Source organism: Zerene cesonia, chromosome 22 (genome assembly GCF_012273895.1).
Source record: "Zerene cesonia ecotype Mississippi chromosome 22, Zerene_cesonia_1.1, whole genome shotgun sequence".
Lineage (NCBI taxonomy): Eukaryota > Metazoa > Arthropoda > Insecta > Lepidoptera > Pieridae > Zerene > Zerene cesonia.
This window is the reverse complement of record NC_052123.1, coordinates 3076261-3090157: the sequence shown is the minus strand read 5'-3', so window position 1 is coordinate 3090157 and position 13897 is coordinate 3076261. Positions and strand designations below refer to the sequence as shown.

Below are 13897 nucleotides of genomic sequence, written 5' to 3'. Positions count from 1 at the left end.
AACTCTCTATCCACGTTATCCGTGTATGTCATGTTGGTGATCCTTAATGTAATAAATAAATAAATAAATAAATAAATATAAATGAATAATAACAATAAGGTATCACCGTTTCAACAGAGGCGATCTAACTCACTAAAGAATTTACTAATCGTTAAATAATACATTTTGTAATGCTGTTTGCCCTACTTATTCGTTGATTCCTCCATTCGATTTGTACAAATAAACAATTATACTGTACCATATATACTATACTGGCGTTTCAGAATCCTCTTCATATCCACTCATTCACAAAACACAACTAAAACAAAACTACACTGGCCGGCAATGTGCAGGTGGGACATCGTCACAATGACATTTAAAAATAGAAATACACGTACCTATCTTATGACCGATAGTAATTTTGAGTGCTAATTAATAGATGTGTCAATATGCTCCCTGCATTTGGCAAATGTTATTTAAGTTATTTTAATTGCGTGACGACAATGTGCCGTTTCCTACAGAGGCATGGTCGAGGATTTTGTAAGTTGAGGTAAAACGGCAAAATTGATGCTGAACTCTTTAAAATTTCTTGTGACTAATACACTCGTGACTGAGTACAGTGACCTTTACGCAGGTCCCCGTACTACTAATATAATCGAGGTATTGTCTTCAATATAAAAAAAATAATGTTTATCAGAACAAGGCTTTTTACAACCATTATAATAATAAAATAAACGGATAAGATTTTAAAACAATAATGACAACACTTGGATACATGTTGATCGTGCAGACTCAGCAATTTCGAATATACATAAATACCAGTGTTTGTCAACATTCTACGATCTAACCCACTATTTCTAAAGACACAATCCTGTGTTTAAAAATTTTATCGAAACACGTGACTGCCGCATTGTGAACTTGACTTTTGGATATTCGCCAAATGTTTTAACGTAGGTTACAGACATTCGTTAAAAATTTGCATATGTTAATTTCATGCATTGCCAATTCAATTGAATTCATTGACGGAGAAAAATAACTAAACACAATATCTCTCTTTAAAAAAAATACTTTATTTACCTACAAGACGTAAATTAATGTGTGTAACTGAATAATATCATCAGCCCATAAAAAAGTATGTTCCCACAGCTGGGACACGGGCCTCCTATGACGGTTTAGGACTTAATCCACCACGCTGGCCAGGTGCGTGGTGGATTAAGTCCTGTGGCGGCGGTGCAAATGTCACATGTGGTCGAACTTTTAATCCTCGAACATGCCCGGTTGTCTCACGATGTTTATCTTCACCGTTTCGAGCAGTTGTGATGTGCAGATAAATTGAAAAATCTATTTATTTCCTGCACGCTCGCCCGTTATCGAGCCCCCGCATAACCACACAATATAACAAGCATTTATTGTGTACATTCTATATTACATTACACGGAAACCTTTTTGTAGGTCACTTGGCCCAAGTTTCGTAATTTGGGTCACCAATATCTCGTCACTGCCTATAAAATATAAACTTATAATTGAAGATTTTTGAACAAACACCATTTATTCTCCTTTAATAATGTATTTCATTCTTAAGTGGAGGTGTGAGGATTTGCGAGGTAAATTCTCCCTCCCCCAAAAATTTTTTGAAATCGAAATATCAATTTTTTATATAAAGAAAGGTTACTTCATGTACTTTTTGTCGTTTTGCTTTAAATAGAATATATTTTCCGAAAACTCTTCATTAGTTAGTTTCGTAGATATACCAAATAGGCATGTATCTATCGCGATCCTTATGCTATTAAATGTAGCGTAATATGTATTTACTACGCGAGGGAAGCCCCATTTCCAATATCCTTTCTGGCCCAATAACCTCAACTATACGAAAATTCGATTTTCATTAAGTTTTACTTGAGTGATCAGAGATTTCATTATACCTAAGCAATATCATAAGATATCATATAAAACTTATAGATCTTTCTTACATTGGTCACACAATTCTATATGAAATCAATCGCCATTATATTAATTACTTCAACAACAGTATATCTTTTATATCGAAAAGTACTTGTAACTTGTAACTATAAAAATTACTTGTAACTAAGATGAGGTGTGGGACCAGTTATTTCCAGTATAAATAAACGAAAAAAAAATCACACGGTTTATGTGAATTCTGTAAGATATATTATATCTACAAAATTACAATTATTAATGTCAGCTATTATAGCTTATCTATTGCTATGATTGTAAAATTTTATCAAAACTTATTGGTGCTTTACTAATTAGTAATAAACAACAATTTGTGGATAACACAACAGAATCTATATAATATTTTGAATATCAAAGATGACCCCCAAAAATTTGAGTAATAGAATTTTTGAATTCTGGCTTTACTTAGGCTGATCTTGATTTGATGTCAAAAAGTAAATGTTTTTTTTTTATGTAAGTGTAAGGTGAAATGGTACTGTTTAGTGATAAAAAACAATTTCGACATATGGAGGACATCTATATGATATAATATATAAAACTCATAGTGACTGTTTGACAGATATAGTGATCTATCAACCAACAGCCCAAACTACAGGACAGATCGAGTTGAAATTTGGCATGCAGATAGATGTAATGACTTAAGCATCCACTAAGAATGGACTTTGACAAATTCTAACCCCTAAGGAGACAAATTAAGGGATGAAAGTTTGTACCATGAAAATTTTTAAGGAGCATGGGCAAAGCTGTGGGCAACAGCTAGTATATTATATATGAGAATAGTTTCTGGTTCTGATGCTGCTATAACAACAAATTTTCATAAAATCAGGGTTAAGCAACAGTCGGCAGTTATAAATTAGAATAGGGGCCTCTTGTTTTATTTTAGTAGTTACTCTTTAGCTTATTTGTAGTGTTGTGAGTCCCAAATGCAATTGAATGATTTTTCAAACTTCTACTGAATTAATAACATTTTTATATAAAAAAAATACACACAATTTTTATATAAAAAGTCTATAGGTATATCTATATATACTATAGCCTTATTCTTGTTAAAAAATTTATTCAAAATTATTTCAATTGATAAAAAATGAGTTTAAAGTTCAATTATATTGATAAGCCCTTATAGACACATTAATAATTGCTGTTTATAACATAATCACTTTATTATTGAATTATTTTACACCATAATAAAACACTTCTTATGTTTAATAATTGTTATTAATGATCAATCAAAGACAATATTTTCAGACAATTTCTTCATTTTTTAACAGTTTTATATTGATTTACTGCATTATCTGGTGACTAATATCTGAGAGGTGTTATCCCTCTTTGAGACATCAGTTGTACAAAATCTACTATCAAATCTAGCCTTAAGTAAATTGCCAATAGTACAGATCAGTAGATGAACTAATTACCGTGAGGGAATAAAGTAAATTAAGGAATTAAATTATGTACCCTGTACTGAATTGACCCAGAATATGATAAGTTGGAATTAAGTTATCTATCTGTTCAACAAAAAATTCACAGAATTCCTCTAGTACCCAGTATGCTATAACGTGACAAACTTTTAAATATTTTCGATGTTAAAACCTATTGATTTGTTAATTTAAATTTGGAATCCCAAATTGTCGATCGATAATTATTAATGCATGCAAAAATTATGAGCTAATAAATATAAAACATGTAATAAGTACATCAATTCAAATAATTCTTAAGAGAAAACGTAGTAATGTAAATTTATGGGAAGGAATAAAGGGATAGGATTGATAAGGATAATAATTATCCTGAAAGGCGAAAAGGGTGCCTTTCATTAAATTATTACGTACCTGTTATATTCGTCTCCAGGAAATCGGAAAACACAATATCACCAAAGGAATATTATCGCATAATTTATGTCAGTCTACATTTAATTCATATTACACAAGTTCTATTTAAAATTGCTTAGCAAAAAAATGACACTCCATCGAAACGACCCGGTATGCGACTGCTGCTGTCAATGCCATAGCCATGCTGTCAGAATTTATAAATCACAGCTGACACTTTACCACAATGATTGCAGTTTCCAACCAATATTAAAATAGTTATCTGTGTTTCAACCGTGATAGATATCAATTGCAATTACTAATCCTATTGTTATTTGTTAATAGTATTTTCTATAACGTTTAAAAATCATTACAACATCCCATCTTTGTAAAAAGAAACAAAACAGTAATGCAGCAACTTTTTCCAATAAGTTTGTTTGCTATTCAGATTTCACAGGTAATCTATTGCTTCTCGATAAATTATACCCATTATTTATTTGCTAAGTACTATTAAATAAAAAAATGCCCAACGAAAGAAATCCTAGTCGAAGCATAGATTAATAAGCAATAAGTACTGTATGTAGATTAAAGACATTACCTGTATTACTACAACATACCACACAACTGATTACACTACTTTATCTATAGAATACAATATCTTTTACGTAGACGCACCACTTTCATGGCCTTATATAAATCATGAGAAAAGAAGTTATGCAAAAGAGATGTGAAGTAAATACCACTCTATTGTTTGTGATGGGTACGGACGTTTATTTGTAATATCTCTTTCGGGCTTCTATTTATAGGAAGTTTTTCAAAATAAAGCGAAGCTCACCTATTATCTAACCCAACCCCGAACCAAATCAAACAATAACAGTAGCTCCGTCGCTTCACAACATGCGACAGACACAGAGTAAGTAATATACTATGTAGCACGTAACATGTAGTATATTATTTACTTTGTGATATGTAGATGGACAGCAGCCACGTTCATACCACAGAATATATTACATACCTAGAGTTTCGTTCACAAAGACGAGACGAGCGAATGTGTCTCACGAAGCGAAAAATCTTCGTGAGACACATTTTATATACTATATTAAAAATGCTCTATGGAGACTCAATAAATAAAGAAATCTCAGAAGAAATGCTCATGAAATGATATAGGTTGACACTGACAATTTCATGATTAATTAGACTTTTGACAAATGACAGCAATTAATGGTCAAAATCGGATACGTGAGATGTCTGTCTTTGATAAATTAGCATTTTTGAATTGATTGTAATAAAAATTACTTTTAAAATTAACAAGAAGAGCATTTAAAAGAAGCGCTCGTTATTTATAAAATGGTGTCTTGGGCGAACGTTATCTACAATATTATAAATGGCAAACAAGAATTATGCTCATTGTGTTTCGAGATCGTTGATAATAGCCAAATTAATTTACAAGACGAAATAATATTAAATAATAAAGACACAGAAATTGCTATGAAATTGTATGATATATTATCCGTGGTTCTAAATGGAGAGGTATGTAAAGATTTATATTTATTTAACTCCCAATAAATAGATATTATAGACATCAGTTTTGAGTTTGAATTTTTTATTGAGTAATGTTTATGAAAAATTACTCCTTTTTTCAGACCTGCAATAGAATGTCGTTAAAAAGCGCAATCTGCAAGAGTTGTGCGAGATTAGCTGTTAATAGTTACAAGTTTATAATGATGTCAAAAGAAAATTGCCTGACCTACAACAATATTTTAGATAGCTTAACAAATTGCTTGAATAGCTTAGATTCCAATGTGGATGCAAATACATTATATGTTACACTGGATACAAAATGTTTTACAACTGAACAGTATTATGACAAAAAGCAAGCAAATTCTGCAACATCTGCCTTAAAAATATTTGAATCTATGATTGAAAATCCAGCGCATGTTAAATCAGAACTTGTGCCAGAAGAATTTGATTATGATGTGAAGGTGAAAAGAAAAAGGACTCGTTCTTCAATTAAAATTTGTACCAAAGATATGTTGTACGATGAAAATGACAAATTGAACATGAAATGTAAAATGTGTTTGAAGAGTTATCCATCGTTGTCTAATTTAAGGAATCATTATATAAGAGTTCATGCACCTAAGAATCATGAATGTTCGATTTGCAAGAGAAGTTTTGGTTCTCTGTCCATTTTGGAGGCTCATAAGAGTGAGAGTCATGTCACACTAATGTGTTCTGAATGCGGCAAAACATTCAATAACCGGCACACCTTGAAAATGCATGAAATCGGTCACACATTGAAAATTGTCTGTAAAGACTGTGGAAGAGTCTACAAAAGTCAAACGACATACAAAAAGCACTTAGTTTTAAACATATGTAGTCAGAAAACTAGAGCCTCGCCGTCAGATGCTAAGTTCACTTGCGATTACTGCAATAAGAGGTACACACAGAAGGTGTCCCTACGTGTACATATTCAATATGAACATGGAAATTATAAGGCTCATGAATGCAAGTGGTGTAAAAAGAAATTTTGGGCTCCGAGTAGATTAAAAGCACATATCGTAAAACATACTCAAGAAAAAAAGTTCCCATGTTCCATTTGTGGCGGTAAATTTGTTACGAAAGAGTCTTTATTGTATCACACTCGGATACATACTGGAGAAAAGCCGTATAAGTGTGATTTCTGTGATCAGACCTTCATATCGGCATCAAGAAAAGTAGATCATATTAAGCGTCACCATACAAATGCTATATTTCAATGCAGTTTGTGTAAAATTAAATATACAACTAAAGTATGTTTGGAAAAACATATGAAAACGCACATTAAAGATGAAATTGCTAGACCGGAACAGAAGTCTTCGGAACTATTATTTAAATTGCCAATAGATGATGATTTGTATCTTGGTTCTGAGGAGGAATCGTATTATGTTTCTTAGTTTCTGAAGAATTTCGCTTTTCAATAAAATTTGTTTTGATTATTATATAATTTAAAATTTTCCTACACATGAGTGAAAAATTTATTGACTAGTTTCATTTGTATTAGATTAATCTAGTTATCTTAAGCATTCTATAAGTCTGCCTTCAATAGCAATAAATCGCTTGAGTTAAATTTTTGTTATTTTAGCCTTATTAAAGAAACATCCTCGGCTTGCGATATTTTCCAAAGAATAATGTATAAGGTCTTCTGTCAAACTGATAATTGGTAGTTATTCAAAAGAGTAAAGGTTCCGTTTTTCAACTTGCCACTGAACCCTAAAATCTGTCAAAATATTTTAAAACATTGTCAACGTTATCTGTCATTTGTCAGGTGATGCCATGAACGATTTGATGTTTACCTATGTTAGAACTTTGCTATAAAGTATAAAATTTAAATTACGTATGTAAAATAGTTGTAAAATTAAAGATAACAAGTGCAATTTTACAATAATGACTTTTTTAGAAGACACGTTAATTGTATTAATATCTCAAGTGAGTAAATATTTTTTATATATATATGGTTATGTTTACTGGAATCTTATTAGCCGATTTTTCGTTAATACACATTGAACCAAACATCCAAGGGTTACAAATAATGATGTGTACAAATAATTATATTTATTGTGAAAGAATATGGACAGCAAGCATATTTATTTCAATTATTCCTGTGCATTCCTGCTTCTCATACGCCGGTGTATTGATGACCACTAGAATTAGTATGAAGATACTGTTTTATTGAATACTCTGCAATATTCTGCTGCTGTTTGTTGTTAAAAATATAGTACAACAGTCGGAGATGATTTGTTCTGATATGGGCAAGGAGATATCATTGTTCTGTGATTCACACTAGGACACATTACCTTAACTAAACAATTTTCTTTAATATTTTAGACTGTGTTTCTTGCATATATAAGTAATGTTTGACATAACCATTGGAATTAGTAGTAGTAATATTAAATTGGTATGTATGGATATGTAAATAATCTAGGATTTTTGCAAAATTCGAGCTTTTGTTCTTATTGTTCTTTTCTATTTCTTTAATTAAACTGGAAATCAGAAGAACAACAAATAAACAATGGGTTTGTCTTTCACATCGCTAAGGACTGATTTTATCATATGAGTTTTGCCTTGAGATAGTGCGAAATTTTCAGATAGATGATGCTTTTCCTGTAAATTTCCTGTGACCATGAGAACAAAGCGATGAGCTTTTGCTAGCAAGTACTACATGAAACTAAATTTACAGACAATATTCTTCATAGGAGGCTGGATATTCTTTGTGAAGCAGCTTTTCCGAGACTATGAAGTTCATCACACGCTGGTGCAGCTCATATTCTCCGTCACATTTGCACTGAGTTGCACCATGTTTGAACTGATTATATTTGAGATTATCGGCTATTTGGATTCAAGGTAAGTACACTATTGTTCCAAATTGATAGACTGAAATTACTAATGTATACAATTAATTTTTTAACCCATTAGTGGGTATTTAATATTTATTGCTAAAAGTATTCTTATTTATTTATGTATATCACCGAAAAAGAAAGAAAATAAATTGTCATTATAAAAAAGACCATGCCGGCACATATGCACTAAAATGTGTAATCGCTAACCATTTAAATCTATACTATACAACTTTCAGGTCAAGATATTTCCACTGGAACCTGGGCCTCTACTCTCTCCTGTTCATGGTGATTGCATTGATCCCCTTCTACATTGCATACTTTTGCATCAGTAATATACAGTTCTGTAAGTGTTGTCATGACAACTGCAAGTAATTTCTTTTATTTGTACCGTGTACCTTGTACTTAAACGAAAAAAGCAGGTAAATCCAGTTAAATTTCCTGCTCTAGTGGAATTTCCGAGATTAAAACTTAGAAGATATTCGATTACTGTGGCGGGGTCACGGGTGGCCGAGAGGCTAGGCGTTGCTACGGTTAGGCAAAAAGACGCGGGTTCGAATCCCGCCTGTGATCGATTCTTTTCTTTCAAAATTTCTCAATGGTAGCTTTCTAATTTATAATGTTATTGAAAATTTATTTCAGTATCAAGATCACACATCAGACCGCTGACCATGTTCGTGTGGTTTGTGTATCTTTACTTCTTTTGGAAGATTGGCGACCCGTTCCCCATACTGAGTCCGAAACAGGTGAGATGTTTGATGAGTTTTTCAATTATTTGTAGCTGAAAATGTGATGAATGTTTAAAAAAGTGTCATCACTACACGGTATAAAGCAAAGTCCCTTTGTCTGTCTGTCTCTTATATCTTCAAAAATATGATACGAATTTTGATGGTGTTTTTTTAATAGATACACTGATTGAAGCGGAAGGTTTATATTTATAATAACATCTATTAAACTTCTCCGAATTTAACGCGTCATAAGCCGTTTCCGTTGCGTTCCCGGAAAAGGATTCAACATACCGAAAATATGAAAGAATTATTCCTCTTGATCTAAAAAAAATGTCCTTGAACCGATTGGATATGATCTCCGAGTGAGGCTATATTGTTGATACCACGGGGGAAGCCGGGGCTAGCAGCTAGTATAACATAAATTTCTAAGTAATATTATATGCAATTAATATAAATGGTGAAATCGTACAATTTGCTTGCGACACACACATACCGTTAGCATCGACAGTCACGTTATTTTAACTATTCCTACTTCAAACTGAAATTGCTTAACCGAAAATGATGTGTAACGTTTTCAGGGCATATTTTCGATAGAGCAAGGTGTGTCCCGCATTGGAGTTATCGGCGTCACAGTTATGGCGTTACTATCAGGTTTTGGTGCAGTCAACTATCCATACACATCTATGGCTATATTCATAAGGTAACTTATATATATATATATATATATATATATATATATATATATATATATATATATATATATATATATATATATATATATATATATATATATATATATATATATATATATATATATATACATATATATATATATATATATATATACACATAATTAATGCAAAGACATATATATATATATTACTACTATTTTTACTACTATTATACTTTGCATTCTTTATGTTACAGAGAGGAAACTTTCGTATGTTTGTATGTTTGTAATGTTTTCACGTAGACACCCCTGGACCGATTTCAGAAATTCTTTCACCATTAGAAAGATGTAACTTCACTGTGTGACATAGGCTATATATGTAAAACACGGGCGAAGCCGGGGCGAACTTCTTTCCGTACAAAAAGAGTAAATCAGGACCGTATTACTAAGACCCCGCTTGCTCGTCACCAGGCTGTATCTCATGAAAGATGAAATGCTATGAAATTAAATTCTTTATTGCTTATAAGACCAATAAAACAAGCAGAACAATACATTAAAAGTAAAAGAAAGGCGGCCTCATCGCTAGGTAGCGATCTCTACCACTCAACCATTTAAATAGCAAGATATAAAAAAGAGTGGGTGAGCAGAAATAAGGGCAATCGAGAAGTCAAGATAGATGATAGTTAGATAGCCGAAATCTTTTGAGTATTTTTTGCCGCTTGACAATCGAGGTCTAGCATTATTATTAGGTTCGCACGGTAATGGAAATTGAAAAATTAAGCTTCGTCATACATTAAATATAGTACACTAGCGTTCCGCCTCGGCTTCGCCCGTGGTACATATATAATCCATAACTTCTCTCGATAAATAGGCTATGTACACTGAAAAATTTTCTTAAATCGGCCAATTATTATTACGTTCAACCAAATTTGTTTGTAAGCTCTTTAGATTTATAATCTTAATATAGATGAATAACAAACAAAAATTGCAGGCCAGTCACACAGTCGGACGTGCTGTCGATCGAGAAGAAACTCCTGCAGACGATGGACATGATACTCGTGAAAAAGAAGAGGATAGCGCTAGCGGAGTCGAACAGCGTGGGAGCGAGACAGAACTATAGCATGATGGATCAGGCGTCGGTGAAGAATCGGGGCTTCTGGACGAACATACTGTCCAGTGTCGGCAGCATCGCCAACCCCCTGGGCCACGGGAATGAGAGTAAGTTTATATTTTTAGTTCTTCGTCTCGTTCTCTTCTCTTCTCTTTGTTAATGATTTCACCGGATAGCCGGGCATTTTTAGTTATAATTCTTGTAATTATTTAAAATATGTATCATCATCATCATCATCATCAGCCCATATATGTTCCCACTGCTGGGACACAGGCCTCCTATGAGGGTTCAGGCCATAATCCACCACGCTGGCCAAGTGCGGGTTGGCAGATGTCACATGTCGTCGAACTTTTGATTCTTGGACATGCCGGTTTCCTCACGATGTTTTCCTTCACCGTTTTAAGCAGTGGTGATGTTATCCCCATGCGCAGATAAATTGAAAAATCAATTTACTTCCTGCACGCTCGCCCGGTCTCGAACCCCGACTTATCGATTTTGAAGTCCGAGGTTCTCACCACTGAGCCACCACTGCTCTTAAAAATATGTATATTCACTTGAAACTAAGAGAGTTGAAGAAATTCGATTGTCGAGGTGGGATCACAAGAGGCCGAGAGGCTACGCGTTTTGGCAAGGAGACGCGGGTTCGAATCCCGCTTCGTGATCAAATTTATTCCATTCTTTACAGGTTTCTTGTTATAATAGAGTTTTAATGTGTCTCATGATTGATTTTTTTTTATCTTATAAAAAAAATCAATTTTTATCTTATAAAAAAAATCAATCATGAGACGGGATGTGAAACTGCGACTTTCGCCATATCGCGACTATTGTGATTCTGTGACGAGAGTAAAATATTGAGATGGTTTATAAGTAAACTATAAGAAAATGTGCTAGTTTTTAATATGGTTATAAAAATTTTATTAACAAATTAATGAATTATATTTGTCATACTAGATTTTATTTTAGTGACTCATAAAATGGGCACCTTCTTTCTATATGTACTGACAGATAGATAAACGAAACCTTATCGTTTCTTTCAGATATAAGTCAGCTCAAACAGGAAATATCAGGTCTAGAAGAATTAAGCAGACAGCTGTTTCTAGAAGCGCACGACGCTCGAACAATGAGAGAGAAAATTGAATGGTCGAAAACGTTTCAAGGGAAATATTTCAATTGCCTGGGCTATTTCTTTTCTTTGTACTGCGTTTGGAAGATATTTATCGTGAGTGTCTTTATGTGTCCACTAGCTTTCTGCCTACGGTTTTGCACACATTACCTTAAGAAAAGATAGGCATTGCTAGGATATTATATATACGAGACGATCCAGCAAACGCTGTTGTGCCTTACTCTTATCATTTAGGGGTATGAAAGATGTTGCCCGATTCTCAAACCTATCCGATATGCAAAAACAATTTCATGAGAACCGTTTCCAGCCGTTTCGGAGGACTATAAATAACATTGCGACATGAGAATTTTTTATATATACATATATCCAGGATAGTTCCTATCCCGTTTGTTATTTTTCGGGTCACAAATTTAATTTGATAATGTTTTAATTGTTTTTTTTCCAGTCAACAATTAATATAGTGTTCGACCGCGTAGGCAAGAAGGATCCAGTCACGCGCGGCTTAGAGCTTGTAGTGCATTGGCTGGGCTGGAATATAGATCTAGCCTTTTGGTCCCAACACGTCTCCTTTATATTGGTCGGCTGTATTGTGCTTACCAGCATTCGGGGACTATTGCTAACTTTGACTAAGGTAAGTTGAGAGTTTCAGTATTTCTTTGGAATTGGAAAACTTACAGGCGTTTTTTATTGTTCGTTTCTTACAAAATATACAATTTTTCATCGCGTTTGGTAATGTCCTATCCTACTAATATTATAAATGTGAAAGTTTGTAAGGATGTATGTATGTATGTTTGTTACTCTTTCACGCAAAAACTACAGAACCGATTGCAATGAAATTTTGTACGTAGATAGCTGAACAACTGGAATAACATATAGACAACTTTTTATCCCTATATTCCTACGAGATACGGACTTACGCGGGTGAAACCGCGGGGCGCAGTTAGTTAGTAACTAAATTGATTAGATGAAAGCAATAATTGCTTTTTTCCAATAATTTCAAACTAAAAAAGCTGTCAAAATCTGCAGTATTTTAACACTTAAATTTCTAAAATATATTTATACCTTTCAATTATAATACTTACGTACTATATAAACAAATAATCATTTTACTTTATATAGCCTTTGGTAAATCTTCCCATTTGTATAATATGTATCTCAATAACATTATATTTCCAGTTCTTCTACAAAATATCATCGTCGAAATCGTCGAATATCATAGTGCTAATACTCGCCCAGATAATGGGCATGTATTTCTGTTCGTCCGTGCTCCTCATGCGCATGAACATGCCGCCAGAGTACAGAATTATCATCACTCAAGTGTTGGGCGACCTGCAGTTCAACTTTTATCATCGATGGTTCGACGTCATATTCTTAGTTAGTGCTTTGACGAGTATATTTACACTGTACCTCGCGCATAAACAACCGTCTGTTAATTGATTGTGTTTGTATGTTTAGTGATAAGTGTCGAGCCAAGCTCGTGTTTGGGATTGATTGTTTAAAAATTTTATTACTTTAAAGGCGATTATAAATGTATTTTTTCATTGCGTTGGTAGCACTCGGCCAATTCGAAGGATCATTTTTAATAGAGAAATGTATATTTTAGCGCAAAAAGACAAACGTGATAAATCTGATAAAAGTAATTACAAGCCCTGTAATTATATTAATATGCTATCCTTGTATTCATATATCTCCTGTAACACACCTATTTGTGATAAACTATTCGAAATATACTAGAATAAGTTATAATGCTGGATATAATGCACTGGACTATGACGAAGCCTTTACCTAAACACTTATTTAGATTTAAGCATAAACTTGTAATTTTGTTAAGACTGATAAAATCGGTGTAAATAGTAATTATAATGTAAAAAAGTATTAAAATATGACACAGGATATAATGTCTTTCACTTCACAAGTTTTATAAAATTGGCTCAGTCAAAACTTCGTGAATTTGGTATAAATAAGATAAGTGCATTTAAACAGATACGAGTTGTGTGGGTAATTATTTTAATAGTACTTGTGGGTTAATGTTCATATGAATAAAACAACAATGGAATAATTTAGAAATTAAAAACTTTTTAACGGATTTTAAACGCGATTTATACATTATTTAAAAAGTTTTTAATTTCTAAATGTATAA

General features: G+C 32.9%; 3 protein-coding genes across 5 annotated transcripts in view; 2 read left to right on the top strand and 1 right to left on the bottom strand.

Annotated features, from left to right (window-relative positions):
* Positions 1-3932, bottom strand: part of LOC119836075 (glycerol kinase-like) — a 26751-nt gene extending 22819 nt beyond the window's left edge. The window contains exon 1 of one of the 3 annotated variants that reach the window (XM_038361291.1): positions 3777-3932. Coding sequence is in view for 2 of the 3 variants with exons in the window: in XM_038361289.1 (XP_038217217.1) it covers positions 239-275 (37 nt within the window). In the remaining variant the exon portion in view is untranslated. Of the gene's footprint in view, positions 1-238; positions 347-3776 lie in introns of those variants that run through there. The other 2 variants (XM_038361289.1, XM_038361292.1) reach the window with 2 other exon arrangements.
* Positions 3933-4988: 1056 nt separating this feature from the next.
* Positions 4989-6855, top strand: LOC119836121 (zinc finger protein 177-like). Its single transcript, XM_038361375.1, has 2 exons — positions 4989-5282; positions 5396-6855. The coding sequence occupies exons 1-2, from the start codon at positions 5100-5102 to the stop codon at positions 6683-6685; spliced, it is 1473 nt and encodes a 490-aa protein (XP_038217303.1). The 5' UTR covers positions 4989-5099; the 3' UTR covers positions 6686-6855.
* Positions 6856-7175: 320 nt separating this feature from the next.
* Positions 7176-13656, top strand: LOC119836107 (Golgi pH regulator). Its single transcript, XM_038361358.1, has 9 exons — positions 7176-7217; positions 7969-8132; positions 8365-8471; positions 8768-8871; positions 9432-9553; positions 10515-10741; positions 11672-11853; positions 12203-12388; positions 12934-13656. The coding sequence occupies exons 1-9, from the start codon at positions 7176-7178 to the stop codon at positions 13192-13194; spliced, it is 1395 nt and encodes a 464-aa protein (XP_038217286.1). The 3' UTR covers positions 13195-13656.
* The last annotated feature ends 241 nt before the right edge of the window (positions 13657-13897 follow it).